The 14,685-nt window shown below is 51.4% G+C and overlaps 1 protein-coding gene across 1 annotated transcript; it reads right to left on the bottom strand.

The window, feature by feature from the left end:
- Positions 1 to 329: 329 nt before the first annotated feature.
- Gsdma (gasdermin A) lies at positions 330 to 12,885 on the bottom strand. The gene is made up of 12 exons (XM_006971830.4): positions 12,793 to 12,885; positions 10,638 to 10,856; positions 10,259 to 10,439; positions 6,491 to 6,656; positions 5,277 to 5,373; positions 4,767 to 4,814; positions 4,399 to 4,425; positions 3,871 to 3,891; positions 3,155 to 3,309; positions 2,572 to 2,686; positions 1,106 to 1,179; positions 330 to 846 (listed from the first exon to the last, which is right to left on the bottom strand). Exons 2-12 carry the CDS (start codon positions 10,849 to 10,851, stop codon positions 604 to 606), a joined length of 1,341 nt encoding a protein of 446 aa, XP_006971892.1. The 5' UTR covers positions 10,852 to 10,856; positions 12,793 to 12,885; the 3' UTR covers positions 330 to 603.
- Positions 12,886 to 14,685: the final 1,800 nt, after the last annotated feature.

Genomic DNA, 14,685 nt, shown 5'->3' with positions numbered 1-14,685 from the left:
TTCATTGTTGTTTTGGTTGGGGCTTATATCGTATACCTCTAGACCCTTCCCTCTCCCAAGCCCTCAACCAGGACCAGAGAACATGGGCTGTTGATGAACTCATGCTGTTTTGATGATCTTCTCAATGTAGAGCGGACATTCTACATCCTAATTCTCTGGGTTCTCGGAGCATCTTCCAGCCAGCCTGAGGACAGTGTGAGCAGAATCATGTACATGTGGACAATGTCTGCTTCTTTACCTGGCGCAAATGAATGATTCCTTTTACAGAAAAACCAGAAGATAGCTTGTCTTAGTTTTGACATAATATTGAAGTGGGAAGGATTCAACTAGGAAGTTGATGTTTGTTTTTCTTAATGAAATGGCTCAAATTCGCAAAGATTTTTGAATGATTCTGTATCTTCAGGATTTAAGCATCAGGAGGTGGGCTCAGTGGGTGGCTGAGGTAGAGGACAGAAGGGGATAGACTGTGGGGCAGGTGGAATTTGGTAACCATGCATGATGGGCATGGCATTTCAGCCTGGAGGGTCTGTAGTGACTTGGAGTGTTATAGATAGGGCACAGTAAGGTTGGGAAGACATTAGGGAAGAGGGCAGAGAAGGTGCATTAGGAAGCCTTGCTCAGCAGCTGAAGGATGGAGAGGCCAGCGTAGAGGGCACAGAGGCGTGGGAGAGTGTCCGGATCCCACATGTACTGGGGGCCGGATCTCTGGACTTCCAGGCCACTCAGCCCCACTAGGGCTTCTGTGAGGGTCAATTCCTCCTCCCCGAGGGAGGAGAGCAGGTCAGGCCGCAGCGGGAAAACACCCTCTTTATCTTGCAGGAAGTTCTGCTCCATGGTGCTTTCAACCTGCAAGGGACCAAAGTAGCCTGAAAAGGAGGTACTGGAAGCTCTCTCTCTCTCTCTCTCTCTCTCTCTCTCTCTCTCTCTCTCTCTCTCTCTCTCTCTTTCTCTCTCTCTCCTAACAAAGGCAGGCTGATTACCCTAAAAATCTAGGGAGCAGAGAAGGCAAGCATTCCCAGGATAAGGCAGGGATCTCTAAGGCTGTCCTCACTGGTTCTTGCTGCTCCCTCCCTAACTCTCCCTGGCATCTGTTGCTTGTTCTTACCAGCTTCAGTTGCACTGGCAGGATTTTTTTCTCCAGGGATTTTACTAGAAGCTTCTGTTGGGCTTCACTTAACACTGGATGGAAAAGCAGAGAAAGAAAAACATGTTGCTGGTACAGAAGGAACTACAAACTCCAAATAGTGAAGTTACAGGATTCCTGCACACTCTAATCAATGAATCCCATCCATCCATCTGTCCACCGGTCCATCTGTCCATCCATCCATCCACAGTTGAACTCCTGCTCTATCACACACACTTTTGCTGGCCATCAAATAAAAGTTGTGATCCTTGACTGAATAACGTGGCATACACCTTTAATCTCAGCATTTCAGAGGCAGGGGTATATGGATCTCTGGAGTTGGAGGCCAGATTGTTCTATGTAGCGAGTTCCAGGCCAGTCAGGGCTATATACTGAGACCTTGTCCAAAAAAAAAAAAAAAAAAAAAAAAACAGCAAACCCAAACTCTTTCACTGCAGTTTTGGGGAGAAGACAAGGCCATGCTTTTTGTTTGTTTTTGAGGCAGGATCTGTAACCCAAGGTGGCCTCAGACCCACAGTGATCCCCCTGCCTCAACCTCCTGAGTGCTGGGATTATAGGCATGAGCCACCACAGCGGTGACAACCAGGGTGTAAAGGGAGTCATAGCTGATGGGTTTCCTTTGGGTTTGGCGTTTGACAGAAAGTTTCTCCCCCCCCCCCACTTTATTTATTTATTTGTTTATTTTTTTAGAACAGGGTCTCACTATGTAGCTCTGGCTGTTGTGGAACTCTCTATGTAGATCAGTCTGGCCTTGAACTCAGAAATCCACCTGCCTCTGCCTCCCAAGTACTGGGATTAAAGGTGTTCGTCACCATATCTGGCTTTTCCCCCACACTGTGTGTGTGTGTGTGTGTGTGTGTGTGTGTGTGTGTGTGTGTGTGTGTGCATTCAAGCACACTCATTTGCACGCCATGATGTGTATGTGGAGGACAGAGGACAGCCTGCAGGGGTGGTACTCCACCCTGCGGGTTCCAGGAATTGAATTCAGGTTGTCAGGCTTGGCAGCGAGAGCCTTTACTCACTGAGTCTCCTGAGTAGTTACTCTCTCCGAAACTAAAGCTGACAGGTGGGCAGCAATGTGGGAGGGATGGACTTAGCTCTATGCAGAAGGCTTAAATATGTAGCTAAGTAAATAAATAAATAAATAAATAAATAAATACCAACTGAATCCCTAGCAATGAAACCAATGGTGCTGATTTCTTTTTCTCCCTCCAGTACCAGAGCTTGAACTCAAGGGCCCCTTAGCATTGTGTGTGCTAAGCAAGTGCTGTACTGCTGAACTACATACCCAGCTGGAACCAGTTTGAAAATATGAGTATATAAACTACTGTAGCACAAACCACCTGGCATCCACTCATTCATTCATTGGGGGGGGGGGAGTCATTCACATGATTTATTCTTAGAGAAAACTGCCTTAACTCACTCACCTGTTAGAGCCCCAAGGAAATAGAGGACGGCGCCCGTGACATCCTTTGACAGCAGGACATCTTTGGGGAGTGCTTCCAGGGTCACTTCGTGTCCCTTGTCTAGAGCCCCTTCGAGCTGTGAGGAAAACTGGGTGACTAATACCTCAGGCAAAGGTCTAACCTAGCACTGGACACACACTAGCTTCTGGACTCAGGCTGACTCTCTCCCACTTCCTGTTTCTTTTTTGGGAAGCCAGGTCCTAGAGCATGCAGGTCGGTCTGGTAGGTTCCTTGGTTCCTGGGTTTTGAGCTCTGGAAGGTTCAAGCTGTTTTCCAGCAGAGGGCGACACGGGCCTGTTGCTACCCTCTGACCATCAGAGGGCGCCCATGCCCTCTGGGAACGCTGTACTGAGGCTCTTTCCCGGGGACTAAGGGGCCCGTGGTGGCCTAGCAGCCTCGGTACGCTTGTCCAGCCTTGGGACAGTGTCTGCCATGGACTCCATAGCCTCTGTAACACTGTCGGCTCCCCTCCCCATCCGCAAGGGCCCGCCACCACCCTCTCGTACTTTCTCCCACGCTTCCCGTTTCCCGCACGGCACCTCACCGTCTGTTCGAGGTCTTGGAGTTCTTTTTTCTTCCCCAGGAGATTGCTGAGGGAGGTGAGCAGGGAGCTCTGTCCCACCGGACTCAACTTCTCCACTTCTCGAGTCTCTCTCTGAACCTCTTCTTTTAGTGTCTTGAAATCTTCATGCATCTCCCCTAGGGGCACAGTCAATGCCGCAGACGCCCCTTCACCAGGCCCCTCCCACCCAGTACATCCTCTCCGTAGGCCCTGTCACACCTCCCTCAGGACCCAGTACCCTGCTTCCAGCTTGACTATGACTTTTCCTCTTGACCAAGGCGTGTGGTTATGAAGTTACGCTAAAGCCTCGGGTCATGAAGGATGGAGCAAGGAGGTGGACTAGACCCCACGCAGTCAACTGACAGGACAGTTCATCACACCTCCATTCCTGAGACCCTGCCCCGCACCCCCAGGCTTCATCCTGTCCCAGCGCACAGGTGACTCCTGTATTCAACCACTCCGCTAGTCGTTTAGGGGAACACTATTTCCCCTTTTTTTGAGTTTGTGGAAATGAGGCCTTTGACAACTTAGAGACAGGCAGAGGCCTGGCACCCTAAAGTATGTCCAGTCTGTGTTGGAGAGAGCGGCTTCCTGGAAACGGCTTTAATCCCAGGACCTGGGACTCAGCCTTTTTCCTTCCAATGCTCCTCCCCCTACCTGTGTGGCAAAGTCTCGAAAGCATTCACAAAACTCCTTACCAACATCAGATGCCTGGATAACTGAGAAAATAAGAAGTAAACAGGCAGGTCAGAACAGGATCCTTCAGATGGCAGCCATCCCTAGGCAATGAGTCTCTACCCCCCCACCCCCCACCCCCACCCCGAGCTCCCAGCTGTCTCCAGAGTCCTCTTGCCCCATTCCTGGGGACGGAGCAGAAGAGCTAATACAGTGTGACGAGGGCACTCCGACCAAGTTGGTGTCACCCAGCAGCTGAGTGAGTCAGCGCCTCCTGCCCTAGTTACTGGACAGCAGATACGTGTGGAACAGGTTGCAGCTACTGAGGCCCTTGACAACAAAGGTCTGAGGCGGCCGAGCTCCTGCGCATCTTGTCCACAGATCTCCCCCTTCCACGGCTTTCCTAACTTCCTATTGGAAGTTCTGCTGCAGTTGAGGGACCGTTGCTTGCTAAGACCTGTCCCGCCAACTTCCTGGTCAGTCCCACGGAGGAGGGAAATGAGAGTTTTGAACTTGAGTCAAGAAAGTTGTAAAACGAAAGGAACACTTACGGATGAACTTCTCCTCCCCTGGCTTTTCTGAAAACACAAACAGAGCACATCTGTCAGGACCAACTCTTGGCTGCCTTTCGCTAAAGCCATTGCCAAGATAGCCTCACTGCCTCGTTATGAAAACACGGAGACTCTGTTAGCACACCCATCCGTACAACCTTGGGACACCTTGTCTCCAAATCTCTGTTTCTGATTGTGCCTCTGGCTTCTGTTTCTTTGTCCCTTTGGGGCAGGATTTATGTTTATATATCTGTCTGAGGACCCAGGAAACAAGAGCAGACAGTAGCTGAGGCTGTTAGAGGCTGGGAGATTTTAGCAGATAACATGGAGCAAGAGACGTGGGAGGCCTGTAAGCGGCGCGCACCTACCTCCTGGAGGGAAGGTCTGCATGCTGTCATTGCAGATGTGTGGGATATCTGTAATGGACAAGAGAAAGCACCCAGGAGGTCACACCGGCTGCCACATCCCTCCTTCAGCCTCAAGCCCAAGGGTTCTGCTTAGGACTAGATTCTGCCCCTCAAATGCCCCATCTAGTTCTCTACCCAACCTTTACTGCTGGAAGTTGTATGTTCTCGCCTACAGTAGCGTTTTCTCCCCTGAAATCCAGTACTGGTGTCAGGATCTGTCTCCTCCTCGGGCTTCCTGAGGTCAGAGGCTGCACTGGTTTGGTCTCTGTATCACTCCCGGAGAGTCAGAGGAACTCAGAGGTTCGTCCCCTCCTTTTCTAGAGCAGCCTCTGCTCTGTCTCCAGCAATGGGCAATACAATATGCTGCCTCCCCCAGCCCCGCCCCCATCACTGCAAGAGAGGACCGGGATGCCTCTGCACGGATGCAGGCAACCTTTTCCTTGAGGGGAGAGTATGCTGGTCTCTGCTCACCCCACTCATCTTTGCCGTTGACCATCAGCTGTCTCACTCGAAAGGCCAGGACACAGCCCTTGGGGATGGTTACAGCCTCCTTGTGGTTCACGGATCCCTAGGATTACACAAGGAGAGTCTGTGAGTCCTCTGCGATCTTACGTAGGAGACATGAAGAGTAGGGGCAGGAGGCAGGTGCAGAGCCGGGGCCGAGAGCCTTTGAGGAGACAAGAGGTTGGAAGGCCTCTGCTAGGGTCTCCAGCTGTCTTTCTCTGTGGTCTGGACTTGAAGCCTTCCCACGCGTTTCTAGGGCTCACCCTCTATCTACCGTGCTATGTCTGCTTCTGGATTCGACGTGTGGAGGGAACTGGGCACAACTGCCTGTGTATCATCCTCCCTCACCTCTCAGCTTTCTTCTGACCTGCTTCCTCTTCCTCTACACCAACTGCCCCATTCATATCTCATCCAGGAAGTTTTCCATGGCCAACTCCTCCCTTGGATCCCAGTCCCATCCCATCCCTCATGAATACACTCACTAGATGTATGTACAGATATAAGAGATGCATTTACTTCTACTGCATTTTCCAAGCCTACATCCTCCGGGTTTTTTTTTTTTTTTTTTTTTTTTTGGTTTTTCAAGACAGGGTTTCTCTGCGTAGTTTTGCGCCTTTCCTGGAGCTCACTTGGTAGCCCAAGCTGGCCTCGAACTCACAGCGATCAGCCTGGCTCTGCCTCCCGAGTGCTGGGATTAAAGGCGTGCGCCACCACTGCCCGGCTTCATCCTCCGGGTTTTAACTGTGTGTCTCATCTATACGTAAGGACTTTCTGAAAGCAAGAAACTACCCCCACCTCAGGGTCTCACCACATAGCCCAGACTGACCTTGAACCTGTGACCCTCTGGCCTCTGCCTTCAGAGTGCTTGGATTACTGGTGTGCACCACCATACCAGGCAGGAACTCTGCTCTTCAGCTTTGGCAGGGGAAGGGTTGGGGGGATCGAAGATAAACTCAGCAGCACTTAGCCTGCTCCATATTGTCAGTGGTATCCAGAACGGGGACCCGCCCTGCTTGATACCACTACTCAGGGGAGAGGGTGTGTGGCCAACTTGGCTTTGGATAATTTTTTTTAGGTCATCTATCCTGAGTAGGCACCGTTCAGAGTTAATGGAGCGTGTGTGTGTGTGTGTGTGTGTGTGTGTGTGTGTGTGTGTGTGTGTGTGTGTGTGTGAAGCAAACCTGTAGTCCCAGTGGGGCAAAGAACGGGAGCGAGAAGCAGCCTTCTGCCTTGCCAGCTCTCTCCAGAGTGACCTCCTGCACGGTCTCCACCACCTCCATCACCACGTACAGGTTCTCCCCACGATCTCGCATCTCCTTCAGGAACGGGTGATCTGCTGCCAGCTTCCTGAGGCAGGAAAAGCATAAGGACATCACTCAGCGTCTCCTCACCAGGGCCAATGTCGGTGCTTTGTATTTATACTTATTTGATTTTTGAGACAAGGTCTCACTATACAGCCCTGGCTGGCCTGGAGCCCTCTGTGTGGACTGAGCTGGCCTCGAACTCACAGAGATTTACCTGCCCTGCCTCCCAAGCGCTGGGACTAAAGGCGCGAGTCACCGTGCCCCGCCGTGTCTACTTTTTAATCTGTCAACTCTAGCATCTAGACAGCAAGGTGCCAGGGAAGGAATGCGGGCTCCGCTCAGACCTCAGTGCAAACGCAGACCTCCGGCTTCCTGGCAGGGCATCTGCTTTGAGTCCGAGGTGCCTCATCTATAAAACAGAGATGACGCCAACTACCTCCCAAGGTGCAAGATAAACCTGGGCAAACAGCCGGAGGCTGGGCACCTGGCTTGGGCTGAGGCCTCACGGTCACTTCCTCCTCTCCTCCCACACTCGGGAGCAGGTTCTCCTCTTCGGCCTCTGCTCATGTGTCTGAGGCCCTCTGACTCCTTTTTCATGTTTGTGTGTGTGTGTGTGTGTGTGTGTGTGTGTGCACGCCTGCACATGTATGCACGCATGTGTGATGTGTGTGTACACGGGGATATGTACTACAGTATGGGGTTCAGGTAACAGACTCCGGTGTCTGTCTTTACCTTCCGCCTTGTTTAAGATGAGATCTTTTGTTGTCTGTGCATCCCAGGCTAGCCGGGTCCTCCTTCCTGCAGTTCACACTCCCAGGGATTCTCCTGTCTCTGACCAGCCCTTATCTTGTGGTAAGAACACTGGGGTCTCAGAGGCATGCCAGTACGTGTGTGGCTTTTCCACGGGCGCTGGGGATTAAACTCAGGTTTTCACACTTGTGGGTCCAAGCAGTTTACCTGCGCCCACCTCCACTTCCCAGCTGTGGACCATGCCCTTCGTCTCCGCTCCGTTCCTAATCTCACCTCTTGTCATCTCCAGCGCCTCCTCGGCACTAGCTCCGTCCCCTTCCTTGCGTCTGTAAACATGTCCCTGCCCCGAAGAGACCCGGGTTCGTTCCCGGAACACCCCCTCAGATTGCCAACCTGTTTGTCTCCTTCACCTCACTGGTAAATATCTCGAAAGATACGCCATACTGGCTGTCTTCATCACCCCAGCGTACTTTCTTCTAATTGCTACTTCCTTCTGATTTGGCTTCTGTTTCTGCCCCTCAGCTGGAATCACAGTGGCCGCCACACTCTAAAGTGGATGGCCCTCCCTAACTGTCCAGTGTGACTCTGTCCTGTCATGGCTTCCAACTGCCTGCCACTTCTCATATCTTTCTGGTTTCTAAATCATATACATTCTCTCTGACTCCCATTTTCCCATTGATTTGGAACCTTAATACTTTCTGTCCTCTGAGACGTTGGTTTTTTTTTTTGTTGTTGTTGTTGTTTTGTTTTGTGTGTGTGTGTGTGTGTGTGTGTGTGTGTGTGTGTGTGTGTGTGTGTGTATGCCAGAAGAAGGCATCAGACCCCCTAGAGCTGGAGTTACAGGTGCTCCTGAGCTGCCCAATGTGAGGACTGAGAACTGAACTCGGGGCGTCTACAAAAGCAGCAAGCGCTCTTATCTGCTAAGCCCTCTCTCCAGCCCCCGAGATTCTGATTCTATGCCTCCTCTCTCTGAGTATTCTCCAGCTTCCTCATCCTCCCAGCCGGTTCCTGCTATTTTGATCCGTAATTGTTGACCACCACATGCTCATCTTGGTCCTGACCTCTCTCTGAGCTTCCAGCCCCTTTCCCAGCTACCCCTTGACCAGTCTCAGCTGTGCCACAAAAGGAGCTGACAACCATCCCCACAGAACTACCTCTCTCCTGTCCTCCTGTTTGCCTGTCACCTTGAATGCTTTGGAATGTCACAACCTAAGTCAAGACCCAGAGTCACCTCTAACAAAACCCTCACCATTGCTCTGCACTCGGTGGCTGAGTCTAATCCATCCCAGCATCCCTTGCAATAAGCCCTGCGTCCATTCCTCCCTGCATTCCAGCCACACTTCCCATCTCAGGTCCTCATTTTAAACCTCTGATGGGTAGTGGGACAGCGTCTTCCCCGAGATTCCTGCTCCTAATCCCGTCTCCTGTCTAATGTACTTCTTCATCTGGTCAGGTCCGCCATGAGACACATCTGAGCAGCAGGGTCTCCCTGGAGTCTATTTGTTGGGCTCCTACCTGCTCTGGTTCACCCTAAAACCTTCTCTCCTTCCTTTTGTGCCTCCTTTGCATCTGTCCCCCTAGTTACTGCATGGATTGAGATATCTCACCTGCACGCCTTTGTAACGCACTTCCCCTCTTCCTGATGCCTCATTTCTGCTCATCGTTCAAAGCCTAAACCCAGGACCACCTCTTTGTGAGGGTTTGCCTTACTTCCCCAGCCAGATGGCCGCCCCCCACTGGCCTGCCACTAATCTAACCGAGTGCTTCCCATGCACTTATTATCTCACATTGGATAATTACTCTTCTGTTTTGTTTTTTGAGACAGGGTTTCTCTGTGTAGCCCTGGCTGTCCTGGAGTTCACTCTGTAGACCAGGCTGACCTTGAACTCAGAGATTCGCCTGCCTCTGCCTCCTGAGCACTGGGATTAAAGATGGTAATTATCCACCACCACCCAGCTAGATAATTACTCTTAGACAGTAGTTTTCACCCTCCTACACCACAAGATTCTTGGACATAGACATTCTAGGGACACCAGCACATAATAGGATGTTTTACACTCGGTGAGAACACTGCAAATGTTTACTAGGTGACTTAGCAAATATTCAAACCTTTCCTTCCGGCTCCTCCAGTCCTTACCTGCTACTTTCAACCACTACTTAATTATTTAAAAGTCAGGTCCCCTGTTAAGCCAGATGCATGTCAGAGCCTTGTATGAACAACCTTTCTGCCACACCCCTCGTCTCCTGGGGCAGCATTCCCTAGGTGCATGGATGGAGCCAGTATGAAGCTTGCTTTACGGGAGAGAGTTCTGAACAGTCTCTGTAAGGAACAGTTACTAGCGACCTCTGCCTTTCCCATTACATTTCACAATCTTAGGGTTGAAGGAACCTTAGAAACTATCTTCCATTCCCAACATTCTACAGCGAAACAAAACAAAATAAAAACCCCTGAGGTTCCCTGAAAAGTGACTTTTCCAGGGTCACACACACAAGTAAATATGAACATCTGAATGTTCCAGTGCGAGTGAGCCAGCGAGAGATAGATAGATAGATAGATAGATAGATAGATAGATAGATAGGTAGGTAGATAGATAGATAGATAGATAGATAGATAGATAGATAGATAGATAGACAGATAGATAGATAGGGGGAATGATACAGGAGGGGGCTAGAGGATGGGAAGAATGTCTAGGAAATGTCTTGGTTGCACCTACAGTTGCAAAGGACCCCCCTTGCACCTGCTCGACCTCACCATTGGGCACTTGCCCACCCCCTGTGTGGACTACATTGAACAAAGATCAGGGTGAGGGTTTTACCCTTCCACTGGTGGTCCAGAGCATCTTCTATGCACTGCCCAACCCCATCCCATCACCCCTCAGCCCCGCCCTCTCTCACCTCTCCTTGTGCAAGTTCTCCAGAGCCTTGGGAGCCACGCTGAGAGTCTGGACCTCCAGTGTGCTGCTTCGAGACAGGCCTGCTGTCCCCTTTACCTTCACCGTCTTTGGTACGTCCACGTCTCCCTCTACGCGGGCATCCAGCATGTTCTTAAAGCTGAAGTTCCCACAGTCTGTTGGATCTACAGGAGGGAAAAGACAGGCAGGCGCTGAGCTGAGATGCATCCCCACTGGCGCCTCAGCACCCAGTGAGAACTTTGGGCTTGGTGACACCTGACCACATCAGGCAAGAGACGGCTTCAGAGTCGTCCTTGTGGTCCAGATGGCTAGCCCTAGCCCCCTGGGAACCCTTAGAGTCCAGCTGTGCTCGAGAGGCTGACCTAACGGGGAGCTGCCAGGCTCCAGCACATCCAGGAGAGTGTAGTCGGTGCGGACATAGCGGGCCCCCCAGAATAGCGTGCTCTTCCTCTTCCTCAGCACCAGGCAGAAGGGATGGAAGCGTTTGAAGTCGATGAGGCTGTCTAGGGGTGTCAGGTCCCCTCGAGGGTTCAGCTGTCTAGCCAGGGCGCGGGTGACATTCTCAAACATAGTCATTGTCTCTGTGGAGAAAGAGGTGGAGACTGTCTAGATGGCTGCTGAGGACACCAAGACCTGGGAAGGACTGTGTGTAAAGAGGGGTCACCAGGCTTCACTCCTAGAGCTGAGGGAGACCTTAGAGAGGCCTGGGTTTTTGAATGTTGGATCTGGAAGGAACCCAAGGATTCCTATTTGGTGATGAAGAATCCTGGTCTCCAGAATTCACATGGCTGGTACGAGATGACAGACCTCCCCTTTGTTAAGGGCGCTCTCTGTCTCTGTCTCTGTCTCTGTCTCTGTCTCTGTCTCTGTCTCTGTCTCTCTCTCTCTCTCTCTCTCTCTCTCTCTCTCTCTCTCTTCCTCAAGAGAGGGTTTCTCTGTGTAGTTTTGGTTCCTGTCCTGGATCTTGCTCTGTAGATCAGGCTGGCCTTGAACTCACAGAGATCCACCTGCCTCTGCCTCCTGAGTGCTAGCATTAAAGGCGTGCGCCACCGCTGCCCAGCTGGGCTCTTTTCTTATTACATGTTCATGTCTTCACAGTCACAGAGCCCAGCTGGCGTGTCATCAGCAGGAGAAGTGAGGCTTCCTCTCACGCTAGGGGACGGCTGTCACCAGGACCTGGGACACTTGGGGAAGGAAGCAGCCAGCACTGGGGCCACCACTTGCTTGTACCCCGCACGTCCCTCACACCCACCTTCTAACAACATGGCTGTAAGTGGACCAGTTCCCCAGGCTCCGTCCCGCCCACTTCTTTGCCGTTGTTATTTCTGCTTACACTATCCATTTTCCAATAGAAAGAGTTCGTATTCGTCCTGTAAGACTCAGTTCAGGCCGCCCATTCCTCCTTGGGGCATGTGAGTGACTCTGCCTGCATTCCCAAGGCAGCCTGTAGATCCACTTCTGAAACACCTGCTAATTCATCTTGTTACCATCTGTTCACCTGCCTGTCTCGCCTACTGTGATTTCCCAGAGGGCAGGAAATGGGGCTTAGTCACCTTTGCAGCATCAGCACCAGGCACTGTGTCTGGTAGAATGAAGGGAAGAGGGACCATGACCCTGGGAGACATGCTGGGGTGAGGGCCAGGGACCTGAAGGCCACCATCTTAGGGCTCTGTCTCTGAGATCCAGGTAGATCACCTGGGAAGCCAGCAGACACCCCCAGATTACTCTGGTGAGTGGAAGCAGACACATCAGCTAGCCTCCATGGGCCTCATCTTCCTTCCTCCCTCCCTTCCTTCCTTCCTCCCTCCCTCCCTCCCTCCCTCCCTTCCTTCCTTCCTTCCTTCCTTCCCCCCTTTCTCCTCCTCCTCCTCTCTCTCTCTCTCTCTCTCTCTCTCTCAATATATATATGTATTATATATTCTTGAATACACACACACACACACACACACACACACACACACACATATATATATATATATATATATATATATATATATATATATATATATATATATATTTTTTCTTGAGACAGAGTTTCCCTGTGTAGCCCCGGCTCTCCTGGAACTCTCTATAGACCACGCTGACCTCAAACTCAAAGAGATCCACCTGCCTCTGCCTCCCAAGTGCTGGGATTAAAGGTGTGTGCCTCCACCGCCGGGCTGGGCCTCACCCATGTGTGGTACTTGCCGGAGGTAGGGAAACAGGAGGTGCACACACAGATGTGTGGGGCCATCCTGCCATCTCCATTGTGCTTCTCAGCCCTCATTCCCAGAAGGGCTTGGATGACATAGGAGAGCCCCCCAGGGACCAGATGAGCGTACCTGGGACTTGCTCTTCACCAGAGAGGCACTCAAAGGGCTACCTCTCTCAAGTCTGTCATGACACCTACTCCCAGTGATATCCAGGGGGAATTTTTACGGCCACAATAAAAGCTAGGAAATCCCACACCTTTTTGGTCCCAACCTTTCCCCTAGACACCCAGAATGGCCCCGTCTCCTCTGCTGTCATTGTTCTTACCAGGGCAGGAGTGATGCTGGGTCCTGTCTGGCAGCTGGGGGTGGGGTGAGGGCCCAGAGCTTGCTCTGTCTGTCTGTCTGTTGACAGAATGACCGTCCCTTCCCGGGACAGGCCACTTTATGCCTCCACAGTGTGGAGGCGGGATGCAGGCTTCCACAGACCCTGCCTGTCTCAATGGCCCCACCCCTTTTGTTCCACTTCCAGGAGAACAGCATCAACCTGTTCCAAGTGTGCCCCGCCTTAGGCCCTGGGCCCTGGCCTCTTAAGAGATGAGGGGGTGGGTAGGGAGCTGCCAGGCAGGTGCCAGTGTAGGTGTGGATAGCTGGGGTCGAGAGAGAAAGAATGGCAGCTAAAACTTGGCTTGTGGACACTTTGGGGAGCAAGGGAGGCGGTGGAAGTTGGTTGTATGTGTACATGCACACCCGTGAGTGTGCTTGCATGTGTGTATGGGTGGTAAGGGGTAGATCTCTGCTCTGGTGTCATCATGGTCCTTCAGGAAGCGTGTGTGATTCATCTGAGGCCTGTGGACGTGATAAATGATAAGAAATCCTGTATGTTCAGGAACTACAGACAGCAGGGCAGCTGGGGATCCGCCCTTCATCCTTCTCTGCATCAGCCTGCTGCTCCCCGCCTCTCTCCACTGGTGTCGACTATGCAGGTATACCTTAGTACCTGTACACACAAATGTCTAGAGCGAGCTGGAATGGCCTTCAGTGGCTCAGCACGCCGTATCTCTGCTTCTCGAGGAATACTGAATACATGCAAACCCATACACAGAGGTGGATCACAGCAGAGCCGCGGTGGGAAGCCCAGGACTCATGCTGGGGGCATTCAACTGTCTACCCGCGAGTCCCTTGTTCTGTCTTTATCTTTAGTCGCTGCTTGGAAATAATTTGTTTTGTTTTTGATTTTTCGAGACAGGGTTTCTCTGTGTAGCTTTGTGCCTTTCCTGGGACTCACTTGGTAGCTCAGGCTGGCCTCGAACTCACAGAGATCCGCCTGCCTCTGCCTCCCGAGTGCTGGGATTAAAGGTGTGCGCCACCACCGCCCGGCTGCTGCTTGGAAATAATTTAAAAGAGGACTCTACATGCATGGCAGGTTTCTAGAATACAAATGACTCAATTTACAGCAAGGCTCTATGAAGAATCAGTTTGCTGGTGGGGATGAGGAGATAATCCCAAGCTCTGAAAAACTTCTTAAACACTTTATTATTCAGTGGGGCGGTGGTGGCGCACTCCTTTAACCCCAGCACTTGGGAGGCAGAGGCAAGCAGATCTCTGTGAATTCGAGGCCAGTGTGGGTCTACAGAGTGAATTCCAGGACAGCCAGGCTGTAGTTACAAAGAGAAATCCTGTCTTGAAAAGAAAACAAAAAAAGAAAAACAAAACAACAAAAACAAACAAAAAACAAGCAAACAAAAAATAAATTAAAACAAACAAACAAACCCTTTGTTACTTTACTTCCTCAAAACCTCCTTCAACAGGCCGATGTTCTCACATCACTCTTCCCTACGTCACAGAGCACAGCAACACTTTGCCTGTTTCTCTGGTCCCCATCCCGCATCCCTTCGCTTCCATCCCTTCCCATCCACGTCATGCCTTTCTGGTACAACTATCAGCCACTAATACAGCTCTAATCACTGCTTGTCGTCAGGTGCCCATCTCCCTCCGGAGAGGTGTGGTTGGGGGCTTCGGTGTGTGGGATGGTGGCCATTGGTCGTCTGGTTTCTGTCGTGTGACCACACAAGTACAGAAATGTGGTGTATAAACCTGCCTCCCCGACCCCCCAGATGTTGGCCTCTGCCTCTGTCTCTTTGGATCACTGCACTGGTAAGGTGTCTGAACTCTCGTGTATAGCAGGTGGTGGGGGAGTGGTGTGCAGACTCTTATCCCT

Source organism: Peromyscus maniculatus, chromosome 8 (assembly GCF_049852395.1).
Source record: "Peromyscus maniculatus bairdii isolate BWxNUB_F1_BW_parent chromosome 8, HU_Pman_BW_mat_3.1, whole genome shotgun sequence".
In the NCBI taxonomy this organism is placed as follows: Eukaryota; Metazoa; Chordata; class Mammalia; order Rodentia; family Cricetidae; genus Peromyscus; species Peromyscus maniculatus.
This window is presented reverse-complemented; position numbering and strand designations above follow the sequence as displayed.